The sequence below is a fragment of the Crassostrea angulata genome, chromosome 5, assembly GCF_025612915.1.
Source record: "Crassostrea angulata isolate pt1a10 chromosome 5, ASM2561291v2, whole genome shotgun sequence".
NCBI lineage: Eukaryota > Metazoa > Mollusca > Bivalvia > Ostreida > Ostreidae > Magallana > Magallana angulata.
The window spans coordinates 24893742-24915921 of record NC_069115.1 but is presented as its reverse complement, the minus strand read 5'-3'; the positions used below and the strand labels follow the sequence as shown (position 1 = coordinate 24915921).

General features: G+C 33.2%; 3 protein-coding genes and 1 pseudogene across 3 annotated transcripts in view; 1 reads left to right on the top strand and 3 right to left on the bottom strand.

The window, feature by feature from the left end:
* LOC128183828 (uncharacterized) overlaps positions 1-22180 on the bottom strand; it is a 43014-nt gene that overhangs the window by 15650 nt on the left and 5184 nt on the right. The gene's annotated exons all lie outside the window — the stretch shown is intronic.
* Positions 8754-12820, bottom strand: LOC128183831 (LYR motif-containing protein 2-like). Its single transcript, XM_052852994.1, has 4 exons — positions 12763-12820; positions 11845-11985; positions 11550-11636; positions 8754-9025 (listed from the first exon to the last, which is right to left on the bottom strand). Exons 1-3 carry the CDS (start codon positions 12817-12819, stop codon positions 11559-11561), a joined length of 276 nt encoding a protein of 91 aa, XP_052708954.1. The 5' UTR covers position 12820; the 3' UTR covers positions 8754-9025; positions 11550-11558.
* On the top strand, positions 12993-18514 carry LOC128185250 (uncharacterized). The gene is made up of 11 exons (XM_052854893.1): positions 12993-13004; positions 13108-13173; positions 13517-13732; positions 14289-14356; positions 14842-14953; positions 15070-15131; positions 15683-15800; positions 16027-16097; positions 16334-16358; positions 17202-17258; positions 17898-18514. The coding sequence occupies exons 1-11, from the start codon at positions 12993-12995 to the stop codon at positions 17946-17948; spliced, it is 858 nt and encodes a 285-aa protein (XP_052710853.1). The 3' UTR covers positions 17949-18514.
* On the bottom strand, positions 18490-19515 carry LOC128183832 (putative gamma-glutamylcyclotransferase CG2811; annotated as a pseudogene).

Here is a 22180-nt window from a genome sequence, read left to right as displayed (position 1 = left end):
ATAGTCGGATTAGAAAAAGTACGAACAATTTAAACATTTTGTAGTCGTATGTATTCATACGCCAGAGTTCAATATAGTCCTGTTCAACCAAACGCTCGGCTGTCTCCGTAAATTTTCGACAAGCGGAGAGTCTCTCTTGCTTGTCGGAGATAAACGGAGACAGCCAAACGTCTGGTTTAACGAGACTAAAGTTCAATATTGCTTGGATCCATACAATTTGTTGAAATATTTCGATTACCGACACATAGTTTGATGGAATTAACTATGTCTTTAAATACTACACAACATGATTCATATGGGGGGGTTTTGAAATTCGTCGGAAAAGTCCGAGAATTCATTTAAAAAATGTGCGTAATTCATATAGAGATTAAAAACTACTTGCAATGCAAAATAACAGATCGTTGACTTTAAAATTAAAAAGTAATAATCGATAAAATCAACTCCCATCGGTACTTCAGTACTTTGATCAGTGGAGTTAGGCATTTTATGAAAAGTATAAAAAGGTGGACTGTTTTTCACAATTATATGACCTCTTGTTATACAAAGTTAAATAGAAAGTTAAGAATTAGAATTTCGCAGTGTTGAAAGCTTTTAAAGCTGAATAATCACTTTTATCACCAGAAATTTCAGAGAAAATGTCAGGCTTTTTTTTTAAATTTAAATAAATTAAATATAAGACCATTAATTAATCTCTTAAAACGGTACTTTTGATATGAAACATAAATGATTTCTTATATAGATAATACAAAAACGGATAACAGATCACACTTACCCCATATGTACAGTAACCATAATAGAGAGGGTAGTATAGTTTGTAGTAGCCCAAGAAATTTCTCCTGTAGTACTCATTTATGTGGTAGTGATAACGACACGCTTCTGCTTCCACTGGGGTAACACTTACATACAGAAGTATGAAAGCACAAGCGAGAAAGAGCAGGTTTACCTAGGACAGGGAAATAGCAAATCAGCAAAAGTATATAGAATATTTCAATGTAGTGAGAATTCAAGATTCCGGTGATAGACTTTAAATTAAGAACTATATTCAACGCAAGAGGTCCATCAATGTAATGCCCATATGACTGTTTGTTATATATGTCAGGACTAAAAAATTTACTCTATGGCACTACAGAAATCTAAGCTTTAAATCAGACGTTTATTTTGGATTAACATACAAAATACAAATGTAATTAACCCAACCTGTTTTAATGGATCTACTCCAAGAGACCTCTAATTGGTGTGCTTGGTAAACATATTAGCCGTTTCACCTTTTTAATGAGTATTAAAGTCTATCTGTTTACTGATTTGGGGGAATCAAACAGGCTTCAGTCTTTGTGTTGTGATGATTAATACAAACCTACATATACTTATAGGATAACAAAATTGTATTACTCTTTCTCCATTAAGCCTAACTGTGATTTCACTGCGTTATGTTTTTCTTAGAGAATACAACATTGATATAGGTTAGCGCGGTATTTTAACGAAACTTATTCAGGCAATTGGCAAGTTTACAAAGTTCAACCAATGATACGTTTGAATGTTAAAAAAGATAATCGTAAACAACTTTTTTTATTTATTGCATCAAATAATAGAAGGAAAAAAACAATCTCAACATTTATTCTTAGATAAATAATTGGCCCATTGAGTTTACGGTTTACACGTCCAAGAGAAATGTTAACATTCAAACCTGTACTGAAGCCATCCTTCGATCTCTCTTTTTCTACAATATCAATTTAGATTTCAAGAACAATAATTATTGCTTTATTTGCAATGCAAAATTGAAAATTATCAGACAAATAAAAAATCTAAAATATTAAAGGAAGTGAACATGAAAAAATTATCAAGGGCTCAAATTTGTCTGTTTGATGTGTATAATGATATCTGAAAACCGTTTAGACAGAGCTTTCCTCAGTAAAAAGATATACCACTTAGAATAACTAATTCTTGCAATCCATGAGCGCTGCCATATTGTTAAAATCATTACCTCCCTGCTGGGTTATCTCTAAGCATCTAAGAGAGGGCAGCACTGATGCTGCCGTCAGTGAGACACATTGCATTTTTACACACGTGTAGTAACAGGGATAAAATACCATCATCAAAATGTGAATGGAAACTTGAAAGGAATGTAAAGAGTTGTCATTTTAAACAGTGTTTATGGAGGAAGATTTTGGATCTCATAATGATTCCCACCAGCAGTTAATGTGACATGTAACTAGAATGGAATGTCCGTGGATCAGTGTTATTGTGACCTATTTTTTCTTGCACTCGGGAATTTCTTGTTTATGAGTTTGAACATTGTGTGTGCTACATAAATGAGCACACAAGGTGCATTGCACAGCATCCTGACTTTTAAAAAGTGTCTTAGTCCTGTTATTCTTTTGACAGCATAAACAGAACCGGCGTACATATCATCAAGATCTTATTTTAAAAAAAAAATCAGAAAAATTTCCAGGGCATTTAAATAAAAAGTAACGGTAAGAAACCCCACATGGAAAATGGAATAACAATTTTATATTAATTTAAATTGAAATCTAAAAACAGCATTTTATTTATGTAAACACTGACTGCCACATGCATCTCCGTACAAACATCTGGAATGTGATGGTCTTATATTTCACAAATTAATTTATCTATATTCATTTTTTGTACAAATCATAAATAGTTATCTGAGGTTCATTTATAGAAATGTACTAAATCCTTGTCTTCTCATGACAGTACCCAAAATTTTTCTTCACATCAAGGCATAATTTTTCTCCTCAACTTTTATCAACTCTGTACATAAACACTGGCCTAGTTCTATTCTCTTTTGAGAAGTGGACAGGCATAGCCTACATCCACTTCTCTTCGCAAGCCCTCATATTTTGATTCTGGAAAACGTGTAAATGTCAGAACCAAAGACGGTTACGCTTCGACCGATGTTTCGATTCCAGTTTCCCTAAATTTTCGTAACAAACCTATTATTTCTACATTTGAAACAATAATGCATCCATATATCACATACAAATCAACAATAACCCGCTGTCAAATCATTTTCTCAACTTCTGCATTCCGGGTTTCAAAGTATGTGATCGCTCGCTATAGGAGGTTGAAAAGATAGAAAATGTAGAGTCGGAAAAAATGTCACATAAAACAATAAAACTCTTTATTTCAATCTTTCTTGTATGCTATATTAATCAAAATTCGTTTTAATGTTTAAAAACAGTTGTAGAGCAAAATTTGTCACAATAAGAGATGCTTAAAAAGGGAAGAAATACAACTTTGTAATTTTGTGACTCAGTATTGGTTTGAACATTGTAAGATTAGTTGATCAAGTAACGTTTTCGACATTATTGTCTTTGATAGGATTCCAATTTTATCCGAAACACAAACATTTAATCTGCGCTGACCTAGATAAACAATGTGATACACAAAATTTAAACCCGGGATGTAGAAGTTGCAAAAATGATTTGACAGCGGGTTAGTGATGATTTTTTGTGATATATGGATGCAATAATGTATAAAATGTAAAAATAGTAGGTCTGTTACGAAACTTCAGGGAAACTGGAGTCGAAACATGGGTCGAAGCGTAAACCGTCTTTGGTTCTGACATTTACACGTTTTCCAGAATCAAAATATGAGGGCTTGCGAAGAGAAGTGGATGTAGGCTATGCCTGTCCACTTTTCAAAAGAGAATAGCCTAGTTCCAACATTGACCCAGTCACCAGCAGCAATGTGGCTTATCTACGTCAGAGAACAGATGCATGCTGGGGAATAATGGATTACCTCCATAAACCTTTCACTGAGAGTGTTAAATTGATAAAATCTCTTGATAGAAATAAACAAATAGGTAACAGACCTCATTTTTAAGTTTCAAAAGGCTTTTATAATTTATTAAGCAACAATTATTTTTTTCATGTTCACTTCCTTTAATAAAACCTTTTCATATGAAGACAAAAAAAATATTCTATTATTACACCAGTCTCATTTTTTCTCCGAAAATTATCAGTATTGGTTTGTTTGAATATGTTACGATAATTAAAACTTTGATTCATCAAATCATAAACAATTGTTTACTTACCTTCAGTTTTGAGCTTATTTTTGAGGTAATGAAAACATTCTGTTCAGTCCTTATATAACTAAATAGAATAGGATGTTCTGTAAAATCATACCTGCATCCAAACGGACATCCTTGAAAGGCAGCACCACAACATGTTTCGCTGGACACTCCGGTTTCGTCAACAATGCCGATATGAATATGATGATGATTTACTGAGTTTTTAAAATTAAATTCAAATACATCAATGGACGCCCAAACTTTCAAGGTCTCATTCAAAAGCCCTTAGATTTTGAATACCATCAGCCAATTATTATTACATGTTTATCTAATATTTGTCCATCTTTTCTTTTAAATACATGTATGTGGTAAAGAAAAGCTACAACTAGATTTATAATATGTGCATAGTATATTTGTATCATTTTATGAAATAAACTTAGTTAATTACTGTTAATCTTAAGGAAGTGTGCGGTCATCTTGTACCTTAAGGGATTAAAATAAAAACATTTCTTGAATTAGGTTGCTTCTGTCCAAAACTGACCAAAACTGTTGTCAAATGATTAAAAACAATTAATATGAGGTTGAACATGTTGTATGTATGCAAATTACGCATACAAGTAGAGAAGAATGCAATTTTAATCACTAAGAACAGCTGTAGATCTGCGCAGCTGCAGATTTATTTTGAAGATTTTAAAATCGAAAAAACAAAATGTTCAATGTTGTCATGTTCACAACCATTTGTTCGGAAAAAAGTTGAATTTTCCACAATAATGTTGTTAATTTGCCTCAAAATAGGAGATCTATTTTTCGAACAAGAAAATTCCATCTATACATTAAACTCACGTGTCTATAAAAGGCACATTGACGTCTCATTTTCATGGACAACGAAAATAAATGTCTTTTTATAACAATCTTCGTTGAATGTGATAGGCATGTCCTTATAAGTCCCTAGTTGGTGTCTTTTCAGTCCTATTAGTATGAATATAGTTAATTATTTTTTTGGGATGGGATTAATAAAAATGATGTCTTTAATATACACATATTTTTCAACAGAGAAATATGTCTCCTGTCGACTGATACTCTACATGTATTTGTTCCTTAGATCAATTTTAAGAGTAGGGTACCATATTTTAAGACCAAGTTACAACTTAAATTAGCAAGTTTAGATTTTTTTCTCAACAAATTGTTGTATGGTGGACACTAATGATTTTATATTTTTTCACACTTTTAAATGTTGAATTTAAGTCTGTAACTGCACAGTTCTCAGTGATTAAAAAAAGCACTGTTCTGTTCCAGTGTGCGTACATGTAGTTTGCATACAAAACTAAATGTAAAACTTCATATTTATCGGGTTTTTATATTTGACAACAGATTTAGTCATTTTTTGGCATAAACAGTTTACATTTTGATCATCAAATGTACAAGATGGCCAATTTTGGCCTCAAGGGAATCATTGTATTTTGAAACGGGTTGGGAATCTCTATCTAAAAGAAGGGAAATAGCTAAACTAATGATTATGTACAAAATTCATTACAATCATGTACCACAATATCTTAGTGATATTGCTAACATATAAAGGAAATATAATTCTCGCTACGGTACTCGTTATGAAGACAATTATATACCCCCTAGAGTTAAGTGTGATACATATAAAAAAAAATCTTTTTTTCCAGATGCTATAGGCAAATGGAATTCACTAAATTCGGATATAAAAAAAATTAACATCCATCCGCCAGTTTTAAAGAAGCATCTCTAATAATACAATTCAAAAAGTTCACAAAATTCAAAAGTTCCTAAATATTTTCTTCATGGTAAAAGAGTAGCTAACATCATTCATACAAAATTAAGACACAATTGTTTACTAAATTATGATTTACACAAAAGAAATACTGTTGATTCTCCAAATTGCATATGTGGAAAGAAAGATGTATATCATTTTTTATTTGTTTGCAAACTATTTTCTAATGCAAGGAATACCTTATTTAATGAACTATTCCAAATACAAAATTTTTTAAAAAGTATTATAGATTCGCATATTTTTTACTATGGGGTAATGACAACCTAGATTATAAATCTAATGTAAGAATTTTCACAGCTGTGCAGAACTTTATAAACAATTCTCGCAGATTTATATATGTATACTATTTTGTTCTTTACCATTTTTTTCAGTATATATGTATATACCATGTTTTATGACAAGTGAAAATTACTTTTATTAGGGTGAGAACCTAGTAAGTTGCAAGAACTTGTGTTCGAACCCTTTGTTTATTATATATACAATAAAATATGTTCAAAACACAATGTACACTTTCAAATGTAAAGGTTTTTTCATATGTTCTTATGCCATTTCAAAATCCTGGTTACGGAGGGGGGGGGGGATTTGTCAGGCCTTGTACGCTCTTGTCCTTTGTATTGCCTCAAGGTCAGAGGTTCTAGTATTAGAACGGACGGGTTTCAACAGATATACAGTAAATGTGCATTAATCTTCTTTACTTCTGGCCATACAGCAGCCAATTTGAGTGCATGTTTAAAGGATCGCGGAAACCTCTACCAATATAGAGAATTTTTGAGCCCACGGTAAGATGTTTTGGTTTTAGAATGAGGCTAGTCAATCCTCGACCACATTATGAAACGGGGGCTAATATAATCAATATTGCCCTCAACCCAAAGCAATATTTGTACGACAACTACCCCTTGTATTGTCCGAATAAGGGTTAACCAATAAATTAAAGCTAAATTCGGTCAATGCCCCCAATATAGCCTCGTGCATTTAACTCACGTTCAAATGTAATGCGACGTCATCTTTTTTGCTTCGTTAACGCCATGGCGTTATGGTTTCCACTGCAGATGTGCAGCGAAAGTCGAATAAAGTTAAAGGTATGCCAAAGTAATCTAGCATATTCAGTATTCTATCATATTCATTTTCCAGTTATCTACATTGTATTTTTGGTACGTTGAGGCGTAGGATACATGTAAATATGCAGGTCGGGATTGCTCAGCTGATGCATCTTGAAACAGTTCAAACTTAAGATATTATGTCTCAAAAGTAGGTTTCAATGATCTTCCCACATTTCTATTGTTTTAATGTATTGTCAGTTCTTTGAATTTATGAACATTGCTGTCAATTTAACAATATTTTAGACGATTTTTAAATTTTGTAAAAAAAAGAAGGAGATACAATCACCAGAGGTTTTTTTTTAATTTCAGCGATGTGGCTGCCCGGTGTTCTTCTGTTCTTGACTCTCCTTATCAAGGGAAAAATGTTTCATGGTTTAAAAACTAATAATCATTATAATCAATCTACATGTAAATACCAGTTGTTTTCTCTTCAGACATTAGGTTACCGGATGTGATATGTGATTCCGGGTTTGTTTTATCTTTGCGTATAAAGTATCGATTTAAATCCGGTTTAAAAAAAAACTCATCCTGTCCTTGTTTTGTTAGGTCCGTATATGCATAGCTTTTAATGTTGTGGAACGAATTTCCAAACGCAAAATTGCTTGAAATGTACCGTTCCAAAGGGCAATGTACTGCATGCAATTTGGGGTAAGTTATTACATGTACCTTGAATTATCATCATCATTAAAATAAATGGGTACATTTCAAGGCAGAAACAAGTGCAGGCACGTAGCATTAGTGGGCCAGGGAGACCTCCCCCCCCCCCCTTTCCCCCACTTTTTCTCGCAGCAAATATTTTTCTTTTTACATATAAAAAAGTGAATTATCAAGGAGTCCCCCCCTGGTAAAAATAAAAAATAAGAAAATGAACAGGGAAGTGAAGTTAGAAGTTATAGGTGTACTACGCTAGTTCCCCTCCCCCCCCCCCCCCTTCCTTACACACACACAAACACACGCACACATCATGGAAAATGAATAGGACTTTTTTGGGAATGTCCTTTTTTTTTACTTGTCTGCTTGTCACAAGATTTTTTGTTGGATGAGGCTCCCCCCCCCCCCCCCGCCAGTTTCAAAAACGGTGCTTCGTGCATGTATTGTAATAGTGTTGGTACATGTATTAGGTATTTACTCAAGGCTCAGTACTGCCACGCTCCTACCAGCACTAGCTAGTGGGTTAACCCTTTAGCTCTGTCGGTAGACCGTTGATTTTTAAACTGAAGGGTCCTGAGTTCGTGCCTAGTTGTGGTCATTCCTCCTCTTTCATTACAATATTACTGGTCAACATATTACAACAGTTTTATGTGTCAATGTGACATCATCTCTCACCACCAGTTTATTTCATATTTATGTTACAAATAGTATTACTCATTATATGAACAATAATCATTGTCCGATACATCATTTCTTTCTGATTCATTTTTATTACCATATATTATCTAAATTATTAAGTTTTTAAATTTGTATGTATATAATCCAAAAATTCATTGCATAATTTTTCATTTTGTTGTGATTTATATGTACCGATATTTACAATTTCTAGTGTCTTTGACTGTGGTAAACGGTGCTTCGAATCAAAATTGTAAGGAATAGTGCAATATGCAAATGGCGTACTGTTGGGGCGCAAGTAGGATTAGCATTATTATACGAAATGAAAATAACGTAAAAATCTCAGTAATTTAATATTTTTATCGTACAATTGCTGAAGTGACTGTGTCGGGTTTTATGATAGATTTGATCTCGCGATCATTACTGTAACGATCACCTCGTAAAATTCAAACAATGATTACTTATTCCTTAAATCAATACCAGTGAGGACAAATATGCGTTGTTTTCACCTTTTTCTTTTAATGAGAATTCATTGTTCACAAAACAACTATTCAATTCTGACACGAGACTGCAATGTTAACTTTGTATACATCCTGTGTACCTATCAACGTCAAAGTCACTTGTACATCAGTGGGAGCGGACTGGAAACTTTTCTATTTTGTATTCGATGTTGGCCAACAGGGATGAGACAATTACATAACACCAGTACTTCACCACCACACTTCATTTTTGTATTAAAATTGACGTCCATTGGCATTTTTGATTTCTGACCTGAAAAAAAATTGTTTGTTAAATGCAGTATCCCGTTTTATAAATTGTCTAGAAAAGGTCAATTTCTTATTTGGTTTTTCAGTGTGTTGATTTTCTCCCTCCTTTTTTTTTTGGAGGGGGGGGGGGGTTCTTTGAAATTAAGGTAGTGCTATTTCTGATTTCGTTTAAATTTTGTTATTAATATATCATGTGCAGTCACTCTGAATCAATATCAAAATAAATCAATTTGACATTTTGTTTTGCATTTTGATATATCATATATTATATCCAATAAAATACTTTCTAAAGTGCTTCATTTAAACAATAAAATGCTTTCTTTGGTGATTCATGCGGGATATGAAGGTGTCGACATTGCAAAAAAAAATACATAACTCGCGTAAGGTGGTTGTGAATTGTTTCTGCAATGATCGCTACCTTCATAACCCGCATGAAACACCAAAGAAAGCATTTTATTGTTTATATTTACATCTTTCTTTTACTAATTAATAAATTGATTATAAAAAGTAAGTAATTTTCACTAGATTACAGTTAATGTACATATGTAAGTTAGCTTAAAGAAATACAGCCAAATCGTCTCCTGTGGGACTTTGAGTCTGACATCATTATGGTTATTTCGTGCAGTCCGTGATTTTTCTTAGGTCGCTGTAGGTTTCTACCAGTCGATAAACAGGGCGTGTCTATTACAATCCTGTCAGTTTCCTGTCAGTTTCAGCTGCTGTAAATTTTGACCAATCGATAAATGGGGCGTGTAAATTTCAGTCTGGCTGTTTCTATAGAGCTAGGAATTAACTATATTAAGTTTCCGTAAGAAATAGAGAGAATCATACTCGGTAGATGTAAATATACGGGTTTTGAAAGTAGCTAGCATTGCAGAAAGAATACATAACCTGTGTTTGCAGGTTCTGTAAATGTTTTCTGCATTGTTAGCTACCTTCAAAACCCATAAGAAGCACCAATAAAAGTATTTTACTACATGTACCGGGTATTCATATTTACATTTATAACATACTTGGTAATAAATACAGTTGTTTGCACATGTGATACAGATGACATCACAAAACTCGTATCTAATCCGGGGCTGATACATGTTATCAGCCCTAGGGCTGATACGGATCCGTATTACATTATTATTAAGACAAAGAAAAAAAGATTAGCCAGTTTTCAATGTTTGTAAGGGTTATCATGGTAATCATGGTAAGCATGGAACTTATAATTATTACGGGCCGCCGGAAGGCGGTCCGTTATTTGATACACATTTATTTAAATATTGTTACTGCGTTTCTGCGGGATAGTTCTTTTTAAATAGAATTAATACTATGCTTATTTTTATAAATTAAAAGTAAATTTGCATGTAGAAATATGTTTTATGCCTATCACGTATTTTTTGTTTAACTCGTAAATGAAAAGTAGGTCATACTTAGTAGATTGTCGTATTTGGCGCGTTTTTATCGAGACTATAATCTATTCGGAAAATTTCGGAGTTCTTCATTCTTTTCAAAACAATGCATCAGGATCGGTATGTGGGACATACTAAAGACCTGAAATACTAAAGACCTGAATGTCATTAAATTTTATATAAATAATATTTTTGAATTTCTATGTGCCGTGTCAAAGAAAATTACTTTGCGTGTGTATTTATTATATTTCAATGTAAAATGTTGTAGAAAATATCATGAAATGACATTTAATATTATATCAATTATTTACGCAAGAATATGACAGAAATCAAAATTTGAATTGACTGGAAAATTTGAACTAATCCATTTTTATTTTATTATGAGGTCCCTTAAAATCATATATTAAACTAATGCATTAAGTTTTCATTCAATACAATGCAACAACGAAAAAACCAAAATGGTTTGAAATACATAATCTCTAAGAGAAAAATGATGAGTTGAACTTTGTATTAGAGTAATGTACAAATCAATGTGTCCTCCATTACTTCATACTATGGCAATGATCATACAATTTCCATTAGAAATGCTTACAGTAACGAAATCGATTCTTTATGATAATAGTAAAATGTTAAACTTCAAAACAAGTTGCTGAAAGTATATCAAAATTTACCATAAAGATTAGTACAACCAACTCTTATTTTCTTCTTTGTGGTGTGTTTTTATGTTAACAACCAATGATTCATACAACAATTATATTTTTGCGGCCCATTTGACGCTTGCGTCAATTTGATTTCTTGTTTTGAATTCTGAGGTCAGTCTGTACAAGTCCGTGGAGTTTGTGCTCTAAATGTAGCTTTAGTTTAAATTGGTCAAGAAATATTCCATGCAAAATCAACACAAAAACATGAATGTACAATGTAAAAAATAATATTTTTAGTATATATATATATATAGATATCAGTTTATAATTAATAAAAGCTAAACAATGCAACCTAGAGCATTTTTTGGGTTAAAGTAAGTTAAAGTAAATTATCAGTAAAATATCCAAACAGTGGATGTAACATATATATCTATGATTACCAGGTGTCCTTAATTTATTTAATTAATGACTGATATAAATTTCATACCAGATTCAGTCACTGGGCAATATGTACTGTTCTCTCAAGTTCTTTCATGGAATTCTTTCCCCTCATTACATTCATCCGTATCGCCTGCTGTAAAAATACTGATACAATGTAGGTGTCACTATATGAAATTGTTATCAAAAGATAATTCTACAGGAATATTTTTTCTTTTGAAGTCTTCTTCATTTTGTTTAATTATTATTATGATGTTTTACTCTGATTTTTATTGAGAAATTGCACCAACTAGCCATATGATTCTGAATGATGTGCTTGTTTGTATGTAAAATAACAAATTCACCTCATCTTCCAAGTTCTTGTTCAGTTCGAAGTCTTGGCGAATAAAGTTCTGTAGCTGCTGTCTCTGACTCTGGTCGGGGATTTTTCTGACAAGTCTTAGCATCTGTTTGTATAGCTTCAAAACTTCTGTTCGCAGCATAAACTGTAGAAAAACAGTTATATAAAGTATGACGGTATGTAACGGCAAAGTTTAACTATGGTTGAAGATCAACAGGGTCCGAATTTCGACGGTGTTTGTTTTTTGTTTACATCTCGTTCGTTCTCGCAGGAACATAAACATTCTTTATGTGCATGATACTATGGTAGACTAACAATCAACTGGCCAAGTATTTATTAAAATGTACTTCAAACAAATAAGGAATTAATTTTTGAAGTTTTCCTCACAAAAAAGAATATATTTTGTTGACCCACCTTTACTGCGAGTTTAAAAAAATGAAAACGCTATGACGAACCCTATGATGTATCATCTGCCAACTGAAGATTCCTTCATGAAAAACAAGTAATGACAAGGCAATATAATTAAATTGTCGAATTTAGGACCTAGATATGTCGGTATCCGTTATTTTGTTGATGAATAATTTTTTTTATAGGCAGGACTATGTGAATGGAAGTAACGAAATGCAAAAAGTTAATCGGCTTATGTTAAAACAGCAAGCTATAATTGATATTCATGATAAATGTCTCATATATCAAAATAATAGCTCATTTTGATTGTAAAAAGGAACCTAGATTATTTAAGACTGTCGAAATATAGGCACACAAAGGTAACACCATTTTTTCACACGAGGAAATTCGAACTGAAGAATCAAACTTGTCATCAGCTAACAACAAACTCTCAATCATCCGCCTTTTGTAGTTTCCAGGAAAGTGTTTATATAGTGTGTTTCAAATTATATTGTCTTAAGTGGCCAATACTTACTCTTTCTAATGACATCACATTTTTAGGTAATCGTCGTGACATTTTTGCGTTAAACATAAATAAAGAAAGATAACTCTATTTTCGATTTAATCCAAAGGCGGATCCAGCCGTGTTGTTACTTTCAAGCATGCCAGTCTCTCTCTCTCTCTCTCAATTATGTCACGTGACGTATATGATATATTTTGGCGGAATTTCTTATAGTACTTAGAAACATAACATTTGTCATAACAATGGCATCACAGGTGAGCTCGTAAATGTTTAAAACTTGGAATTGCCAAGCATTCACTTTTATTACATGTATTTTAGGTTCTAATTTTTGTTTACGTGTAATTTATATATATATAGACGCCCGCAAAGCAGAATGGATCTCTGAAAGGAAATGACTGTCTTGAAATGAACGCCTCAAAAAAGGTATATAGACTTGTAACAGAGACACTTTTTTGTCTCTGCTGGGGTTTTAACCACTGTACTGATCGAGCTAAAGGGTTAACCCACTAGCCAGAACTAGTAGGAATACCATACACCTCAGACCAGTGGTAGAATTTCTGTATACAAAACATGCTTAAAAATACAAAACAATTATAAAAAGCCGAATATTTTTTCCATGACCTTTTTGCACTTAAAAATGCAATATTTTTAAATAAATTCTTTTAAAAGATATATTACATCAAGATATTTTATATATTGTCTTAAAGTTAGTTTGACATTTTTTCCTCCAAGATCTGTTTTGATAAATAGTATGTTGTAACTACAGAAAAGATCGTGGTTTTGGAAAGGAAAGAAAGACAACGAACAAAAGAACAAAAAATCAACTGACGGCAAAAACTCAGAAGATGCCTTTTATGAACAAAGAACACAAACGTTTGTTGTAAACTATAACAAGGAGGCGGCGAGCTTTGGTGCATCTTCAAGTGTAGGTCATGATGCAGACGGTCAAAACGTTAACACAGACGTCACAGAGGCAGAAACCGTAAGAATTTGATCGGATATTAATATATTTTTGTCCTTATTTTCAATAGGGTTGTTGTACCATATCAAAGTAAATTTTAAGCTATTATTATGACAGCAATTACTTTCTAAAGTTACATGACAGTTAAGGTTACTTGTTTTGACGCAACAAATAGATAGTTACGTCCTACTGAAAGTCCAAAGCCCTGTTAAAATGGTTCTGTATATGTTACGGAAGTAAGAAGTCAGTGCTTGCGTTTCTGCAATTTTTGCTACATGTATATGTTATAGCAGTAAGATGTCATTCTTTTTATTGCTTCTGTTGCTACTATCATAACGGAGATTCTATAGAAATTGTCGTTATGATACCTCTATTATACACAGACCTATCGCTCTTCGGCCCTTACAGTTTTTTTTTCTCTGTAAGCTGAGGTTGTTGCTGTTAGCATTTGGAGTTGTTTCAGTCGTTATTTCTAAGGGTGTGTTGCTTTTAATTGGTTTTATTTATTGTGATTTATTTTGTTTTTGTAACTTGATGAGGCGTATTGCGATTTTTTGTTGTTGTTTTTTTTTTGTAGTTGCTGCAAAATATTCTCGACGATATTTATACGTATGTCAACAGACAACGCTCTGAGTTGAACTATAGGTAGGTGCATGATATTTGATCAACCATTTCAAATACCCAAAATGTACATGAAATCAACATAAAAAAGTTATGGTTGTTTTTAAAAATGACTTTGTTTATTTGTCAGTTCTATCCAAAATAATCTTGTTTTCAAAATATAGTTACTTATTATCAATTTAATAGAGATGTCCGATCCGCCAGCACTTGTGGTTTATCGAAAAATTCAGTTTGAGTTAGACGAGATCACATACATATCTATATATCAGAAAGAGCATACTAGCATTCGGGGTTGGTTTTTTTTTTGTTTTTGTTTCACGTGTATAGCAAATTAAACTTGCGTTAATCATTCATTATTTTTTATTTTAGATTTTTTTTAGTTAAACCAAACAATAAAAAATGACGACATTGTTTCTGTACTTCATTTTTCGGTGAAACAAAATTGTTCAAGAAAATAGCACGAACAGAGCATAGCTTCCTAGTGTTACCTACACACTATTTTTATGTAGAATCGCTGTAGAAGAGGCCAATGCCATGGCCGTTACTTTAGTGGAGTTCCTGCAGGACAGCTTTCCGTTGTTTTCTGAATATCCTGAAGAACAACATAATGGTATGATGGAAGTACGTGCAATATTTCATTTGACATGTGTATATATGTATATAAAAAGTCTGACTATACTGATTAATGCTTGTTGAAGCTTTCACTTTTTCTAAGTCATTTTTTTTTCTTTTAACAGTGGTTGAATAGGTCACAAATAGAAAATACGAAGAGAAATATCATAAGTCAAACGATTCCAAGGTATAAGTATATACTTACAGGATGTTATATTCTGAGGAATGTTTAGTCCATATCATAGAGTACTTATAAATTAATTATAAACCACTCGTTATTTTTGCATACATATTTGCACGGGTTCTGTATATATACTTAAAATTTCTGCAATGTGTGAAACATTCTAGTTTTCGTGTGTGTATAAATGCAATATTTTACAATTAATTGATTGCAATCGATATCCTAAAATAGAAAATTTGAGTCTGATATCTTGAAATCGGATCGAAGCTCAATGGCATATTTTTCACTCAACTATACATTACAGTATGCCCGTTTTCTTGGAATTGAAAACATTTTAAATGTAAGAGCCTCATTTGACATTTGATATATCTCAATATATGGTAAATGCCATGTAGTTTCACTCGTGTCAACTGATCTGATCTAATCCTTATTGCAATTAATTAAAGTTGCATGAACACTTTTGGATTTTTTGGAAAACAAATGTGGAAGAAAATAATGAATGGATTACTAATAGTTATACCCCAAATAAAGAATGTTGTGTATTCTTTATGTTTTAGTCCACACTGTGAATGTTCATTGTTGTGTCGTAATATCCGGTTGGTGACGCGGCATTTCGACAAGGAGATTCGAGCGAAGTTGGAAAATCTGTACGCCGAAAGATTCCTCATGGAATTGGTATATACATTATAAAATGATGATTTAAATTCTTAACATTTCCTTATATCTTATTTCATAATTCATAAAATTGAATTCAGGAAATTACGTATCCATAAACCTGCAAAAATTATTCACAATCGCAATTCATAATCCACTAAATTTTGTTCCCGTGAATCCAACGTAGTTTACATTATGTGTGTTGGTCCACCTTGTTTTGTTGTTTGATTCCTCCTATTGTTTTTAGACGGTGCCTGTTGCTGTGTGTGCTCTCGTCGAAGACTTGCTGTTTTACAACGCTGAAGAGAGACAGCAAAGGTCTGAGTTAAGATAGAGTAATGATGCATTGTAAAAAATATCCATAACCAAATCAAAATTACCTTGATTGTAATTATTTCAAGAACACCTTTTGCTATTTCAAGAACACCTCAATTTGAACTGATGTAGTTTTTAATAAAGAGGTACATTTTTGTTTACAAACAAATTTTGACCATTTGATTGAACGGCATTTATTTACACTTCATGACTTTGAAAAATGTGTTTTGTCTCCATAGGTTACTTAAAGCCGATCAAGAAAGGGTTTGTATTCACATATGCAATCAAAGTTTTCAGTGTGATTTGAATTTTGTGTATAATTTCATTAGATATGAATTATGATGTCTTCTGGAAAATCATTATAGGCATTTAAAACAAACTTACTGGTATCTTCAAGATAGTAATTGATTTTGTGTGGGTATCATCGTAAAAAGTGAATACAATCTCTGACTAGAGGGCCGCGTCCTCTGAGAGAGATTGTGGCGTCCTCTAGCGTGGAGCGTCCTGGATGAAATCAAATCTGAACCCCGTTCCTGGCTGGCATTGGTAGTCATTATGTACCATGGAATAATATGTAAAACGGAAGGGAATATCAAAGGAAATCCATACTATCAGCATAGTCATATGTATCCACTCCCCAGCACCCATCCTAAACTCTTGTGCAATTCTGGTTTATGCTTTTTTCTAAACAGTAAATTGTAAAGGTTTTTTCGATGCACATATGAGCTATTTGTAAATTATTGATCTTTGCAGAAAAAATACATAGGCCCAACTATTCGCCTCTAGTATAATTGCTACCTTCATATCCCCTTTGAACCAACATAAAAACTCGATCATTTATAACTTTTAATATATAAATTTGACATTTTTCTCTGAATCCGTCTTCGATTTCTAACAAAATGAGCAAACGTTAGTAGATTTTTGCATATCTTTACAAAATGTTGCTTAAAAGGATATAAACTGTATAGCAAAAATTTAGCAAAAATTCCAACATTGGTTTCCTCTTTTACATTGGTTTCCTCTTTTTACCCGGAAGGGATAAGATACCAAACTCAGCATAAAATCCACAGATCACTCGTCATGTCTTTGTTTATCTTTATCAAATAGGAAGAACGGAGATGGTGGAGACGAATTTTGCGCTTTTTCAGAACAAACAGAATTCAGGTCAGTTAACACCACACGTAGGTTCTTCTCCCATTTGATGGCTGGTACCAGTCTTAGAACCATTTTAACAAGAGCTTGGACTTTGAGTAGTTGTGTCAAACAGCATTGTGGCGTAGGCCTGTCTATTTCATTGCTGGCACTCAGCCATTGCTCTTTGAAATCAACAGGATTTGTCTGGCTTTAGAGCGAAGACTTACGCAATCGGTGCATATTTCGCTTGAAACTGCGTCATTTTAAACTTGTTTTTGACGCAAGAAATAGATAGCTACGCCCTACCAAAAGTCCAAGGTCTTTTTAAAATGGTTGTATATGTTTGAGCAGCTAAGTTTTTATGTCATCGCCAATCGTTATATCTCTGCTATAGCTGTTTATATCAAATTATAAACACAATGTAAATAGGTAAACGTTTTTATTTTCACTCCCATGTACATATATGTGTACAATACTATGTAGGTACTGTGCACCTTTAAAGTCAACTATTTTAAAAGGTGTGCATGCATGCACGACGCAAGATATAATATATATTTACTTGCCCACTTTATTTGGATACCAGTAAATTGCGGGGAAAATAAAGTTAGTAGTTGAAATAGTATTCCGATTTTCTTCGGTATGTTTACATGTCATTACTCGTTGTTTCAGGGGGGCTGTTGGCTGCTCAATCGAATTCGTCGCATGATAAGGAGAAGTTAAAAATATATCACACACAAAGAAGAATCTGAATCGATATTTTTGACAAGCAATGCATATATACAACTGAAAATCTGAGTACAACAATATCTTAGATTTTATACAATTTTTACTACACAACATTTAGTTTATTTGTATGGAGTTACTACAGTTTGTAACGAAATTTACTCTTGAATGTACAGCTTCAAAGGACAAAATAATACTTTAGATTGATTAATTAGTCTTAGATCTACAGGTTCAATTTGGCTCTCATTGTTTGATTTTTATTATTTTGATGGTGCATAGGTACACTACTTTGAAGGCTTTTGACAGTGAGCTGAAAATCAATCATTTTAGAATTAAAAAAAAAAATACATGATGTATGTTTTTAATTTGGATTCTACAATAATAATCCTCATCTTTAAATGATTTCATTACCCATGATCATGCAGTTGGTTTTTTCCCCAAATGTGATGAAATTGTTTTGCTTTTTACCATGAAGTTTATATTCGTATCTATATATTTGTTTACAATAAAAACGATTTGATTGTCGATCTTTCCAAAGTTAATCAGTTCATTTTACATAAGATATAAACTTCTGCATTTCCTCTTCCGTTGGAGGCCTCTGGGAACCCGCTAGGAATGCTTGGTAGTCTTTGGAATCATATTTCCGGACAGCCGGTAACTGCAGAAAATCTTTCCTGAAATTATGCATCAAGTAACACCAAGCTAGTTGTTCTGTGTTTCCGATGATACAGACGGGGATTTCCCGCCTGGTATAGAATACGGGGTGCCTCTGTAAAATATTATTAATAGGTTTTGAATTTTCCAAGTCCATTTTTCTTTATATATATATATATATATATATATATATATATATATATATATATATATATATATATATATATATATTTTTTTTTTTTTTTTTTTTAGGAGAATAATTTTCGGTTGAATTACATCTTTACTTGTAAGGATAACTGTCGCGTAAAAAAATGAGTTTTCGCCGATTACTTCTTCAGTGTTACTTACCACAGCATTGAGATTATCTGTTACATCCAACAGGAACGGAATATTGAAGAGCTGATCCACAATAAGAGGATATCTTGTTAGCGTTACTCCGAACCCCACTAACTCGCAGTCTCACGACTCTATCCCGGCCGCCATGTGATGATGGTTGGGCTGGCCTCTCTTCAAAGTCCCATATGAAAACACAAGGTGCATATTACGGGTTAACGTTTCTTCACTATACCCAATACGTGTGTTAATTAGTACTTAATTGGTAGCAGCGCTATACGAATATAACGTGTACTATTTCCATTAATTGCAGATTCCTTCAAGTTATTCATATACACATGCGTCCCTAAATCTTACCGTGCATTGCCATATTTTATCTATAGTATAGAAGGTCGTCGTCCCCAAAAGTAAGCTTTTAAATCCCACAATACAATCGTGTTGATGTTGTAGATAGCATAACCCTCACTCTGATGATGTAAAGCATTGTAAACCATAAAAATTTGACCAAAATTGTGACCATTTCCCATTAATCTTTAATCCTACTGTACAATAATATGCAAATCAAATTTCAAATTGCAACTTGAATATTTTCGTTGTTAACTTGTCAATAAATGATACGTTTTCTTATCTCTGTTAGATAAACAACTTGTGTAAAAATGTGTAAAAATCAAACAAGAGGTCCATGGCCGGGTCACATGCAGCGCTCACCTTAAAAATAAATGTATAATGATAGTAATGACTCTATTAAAAATCAGCGTTATGGAGACATATATATATATATATATATATATATATATATATATATATATATATATATATATATATATATATATATATATATATATATATATAAATATATATATATATATATATATATATATATACACACACACACACACAAAATACCTAGACAATGTAGTAGAATAGATCCCACATAAAAGATTTTTCATTTTTTCTTTCAAATCTTATGTTAAACATGCATTGAGCCCCTTCTTTTGTAAACCAATTGATTTCATAGTCATATCACATTATGAGCATTGCAGTTCTCAAGAAGATATGAAACAATTCTTCATATAAATGTATAAACCTACGTCAAACATGATTTGTCATGTTTTGTCATGGGTCATGATTTGAAAAAAACTTGAATCTATACACTACATGAAGATGCTTCAACACAAGTTGCCGCTTTTCAGGCCAGATGCATATAGAAAATATAAAACAATTCTTTATTCCGCCTTAAAGAAGGTGTGACCCTTTATTTAAACAAACTTATTTTCCCTTTATCTAAGGATTCTTTGTGCCAAGTTTGATTGAAATTTGGCTGAGTGTTTCTGGAGAAGAAGTCGAAAACGCAAAATGTTTAATACGACAGACATACAGATCACCGCCGGAGAAAAAGTTATTAAAAAAACTTACTTGAGCTTTGAGCTCAGGTGAGCTAACATGTTTAGGCAATACATGTTTGATCGATGTCGTCGAATTTTGATAAAACAATATACACTAGCTTGTATGGAAAAGGCAAACCAATGGTATAGTTAACGAAAACGAATGTCATAAAACAACGTTTGGATTTCGTGTATATATATATGTGAATGTGCATTAGTTTTCTCTGGCATTAAAGATTTTATCGCGTGTTACCTAATAAGGTGTTTTCCGAGTTCAAATTTCCGTAAAATTAATCACCCATATATCAGAAAGGAAAAATCTTTTGAAATGCAGTATTGAAGAAAAATTTCGTTAAACTATGGTGTTCTGATGGGGTCACTTCGACCTTCGCACTTTCGCCTTTAGGTCGAGGTGCGAGAGTGCGAAGGTGCGACGGCGAAGGAGCGAAAGTGCGAAGATGCGAAGGCGAAAGTGCGAAGTTGCGAAGGCGAAGAAGCGATACTACTATCGCTCCTTCGCCTTCGCAACTTCGCACTCTCGCCTTCGCATCTTCGCGCTTTCGCTTTCGTCTTTTTATAATTGTAGAGCTCTCCATCGTTTAAAGACAATTTTAGCTGTATAAAAGGACATATGAGGTAGACGATGAACTTTTTAGAATTTATTTTCAACAGCCTGCGCAGATCCATAACTTTTTCTAGGGGGGGGGGGTTGTCTGAGACATATTTTAGAGATTTCATTATATATAATTAATAAAATTACATTTTCCGGGGGAATGGGATCCGGACCCTCTCTCTCCCTTTACTGCATGTGTGAAGTTATTAATATTGGATTTACATTTTCCGGGGGGATGGGATCCGGACCCTCTCTCCCCCTTTACTGCATGTGTGAAGTTATTAATATTGGATTTTCCGGGGGCGGACCCCCTCTCCCCCTCTAGGTCCATACATAAACAAGGAGTGTCGCATAATGAAATTAGAATGTTTCTGTGTTTGATCCACGGTAAACAGACAGCTGGTAAGTGACAGTAGTGTGGAAGTGCATATGTATACATTCTGGCGGACATTACATTTTATACGGAGTATATAATGATTAGGCATAGCCAGCACTGGTAAACTTATATGTCACATATACACATTAAAATATTTATAAACATTCATAGTAAGCAAAATGGCCTAGCGCATGCGTACCAATAATATCATGGATTAATCGGAAAACCTTGGCGAGTACGGTGCCTGCATCAAATTCTATGTAATCGACCGAGACATTCTGAATGCTATCAATAAAGGCGAAGGCGAAAGTGCGAAGTTGCGAAGGCGAAGGAGCGATAGTAGTATCGCTCCTTCGCCTTCGCACCATCGCACTTTTGCCATCGCATCTTCGCGCTTCGCCGTCGCCTCTTCACACTTTCGCTCCTTCGCCGTCGCACTCTCGCACTTTCGCCTTCGCAACTTCGCACTCTCGCATCTTCGACCTGAAGGCGAAATTTAAGTGCAAAGGTCGAAGTGGCTCCATCGGAACACCATATTAAACAGTCCTTATAAGGAGATAATGGATCAGCTCCTAAAACCCTTTTCCCCATATATTTTATGAACAGTAAGGAATTTCCGTAGACTTGTTGAACAAAATATGTTTAAAATCTAAAGACCTTTCACTTGATATTAAGAAAAAGGGGGTGACATGAATATAATGAAATAAAAGGACAAGAGCATACAAGGCCTGGCAAATTCCCCCGTTCCTAGGATTTTAAAATGGCATATGAACACATAAAAATCTTTTCATATGAAAGTGTGCATTAGTACATGTACATGTATAATAAAGAACTGCATTTCTGACGAATAAATAATATACATCATTGA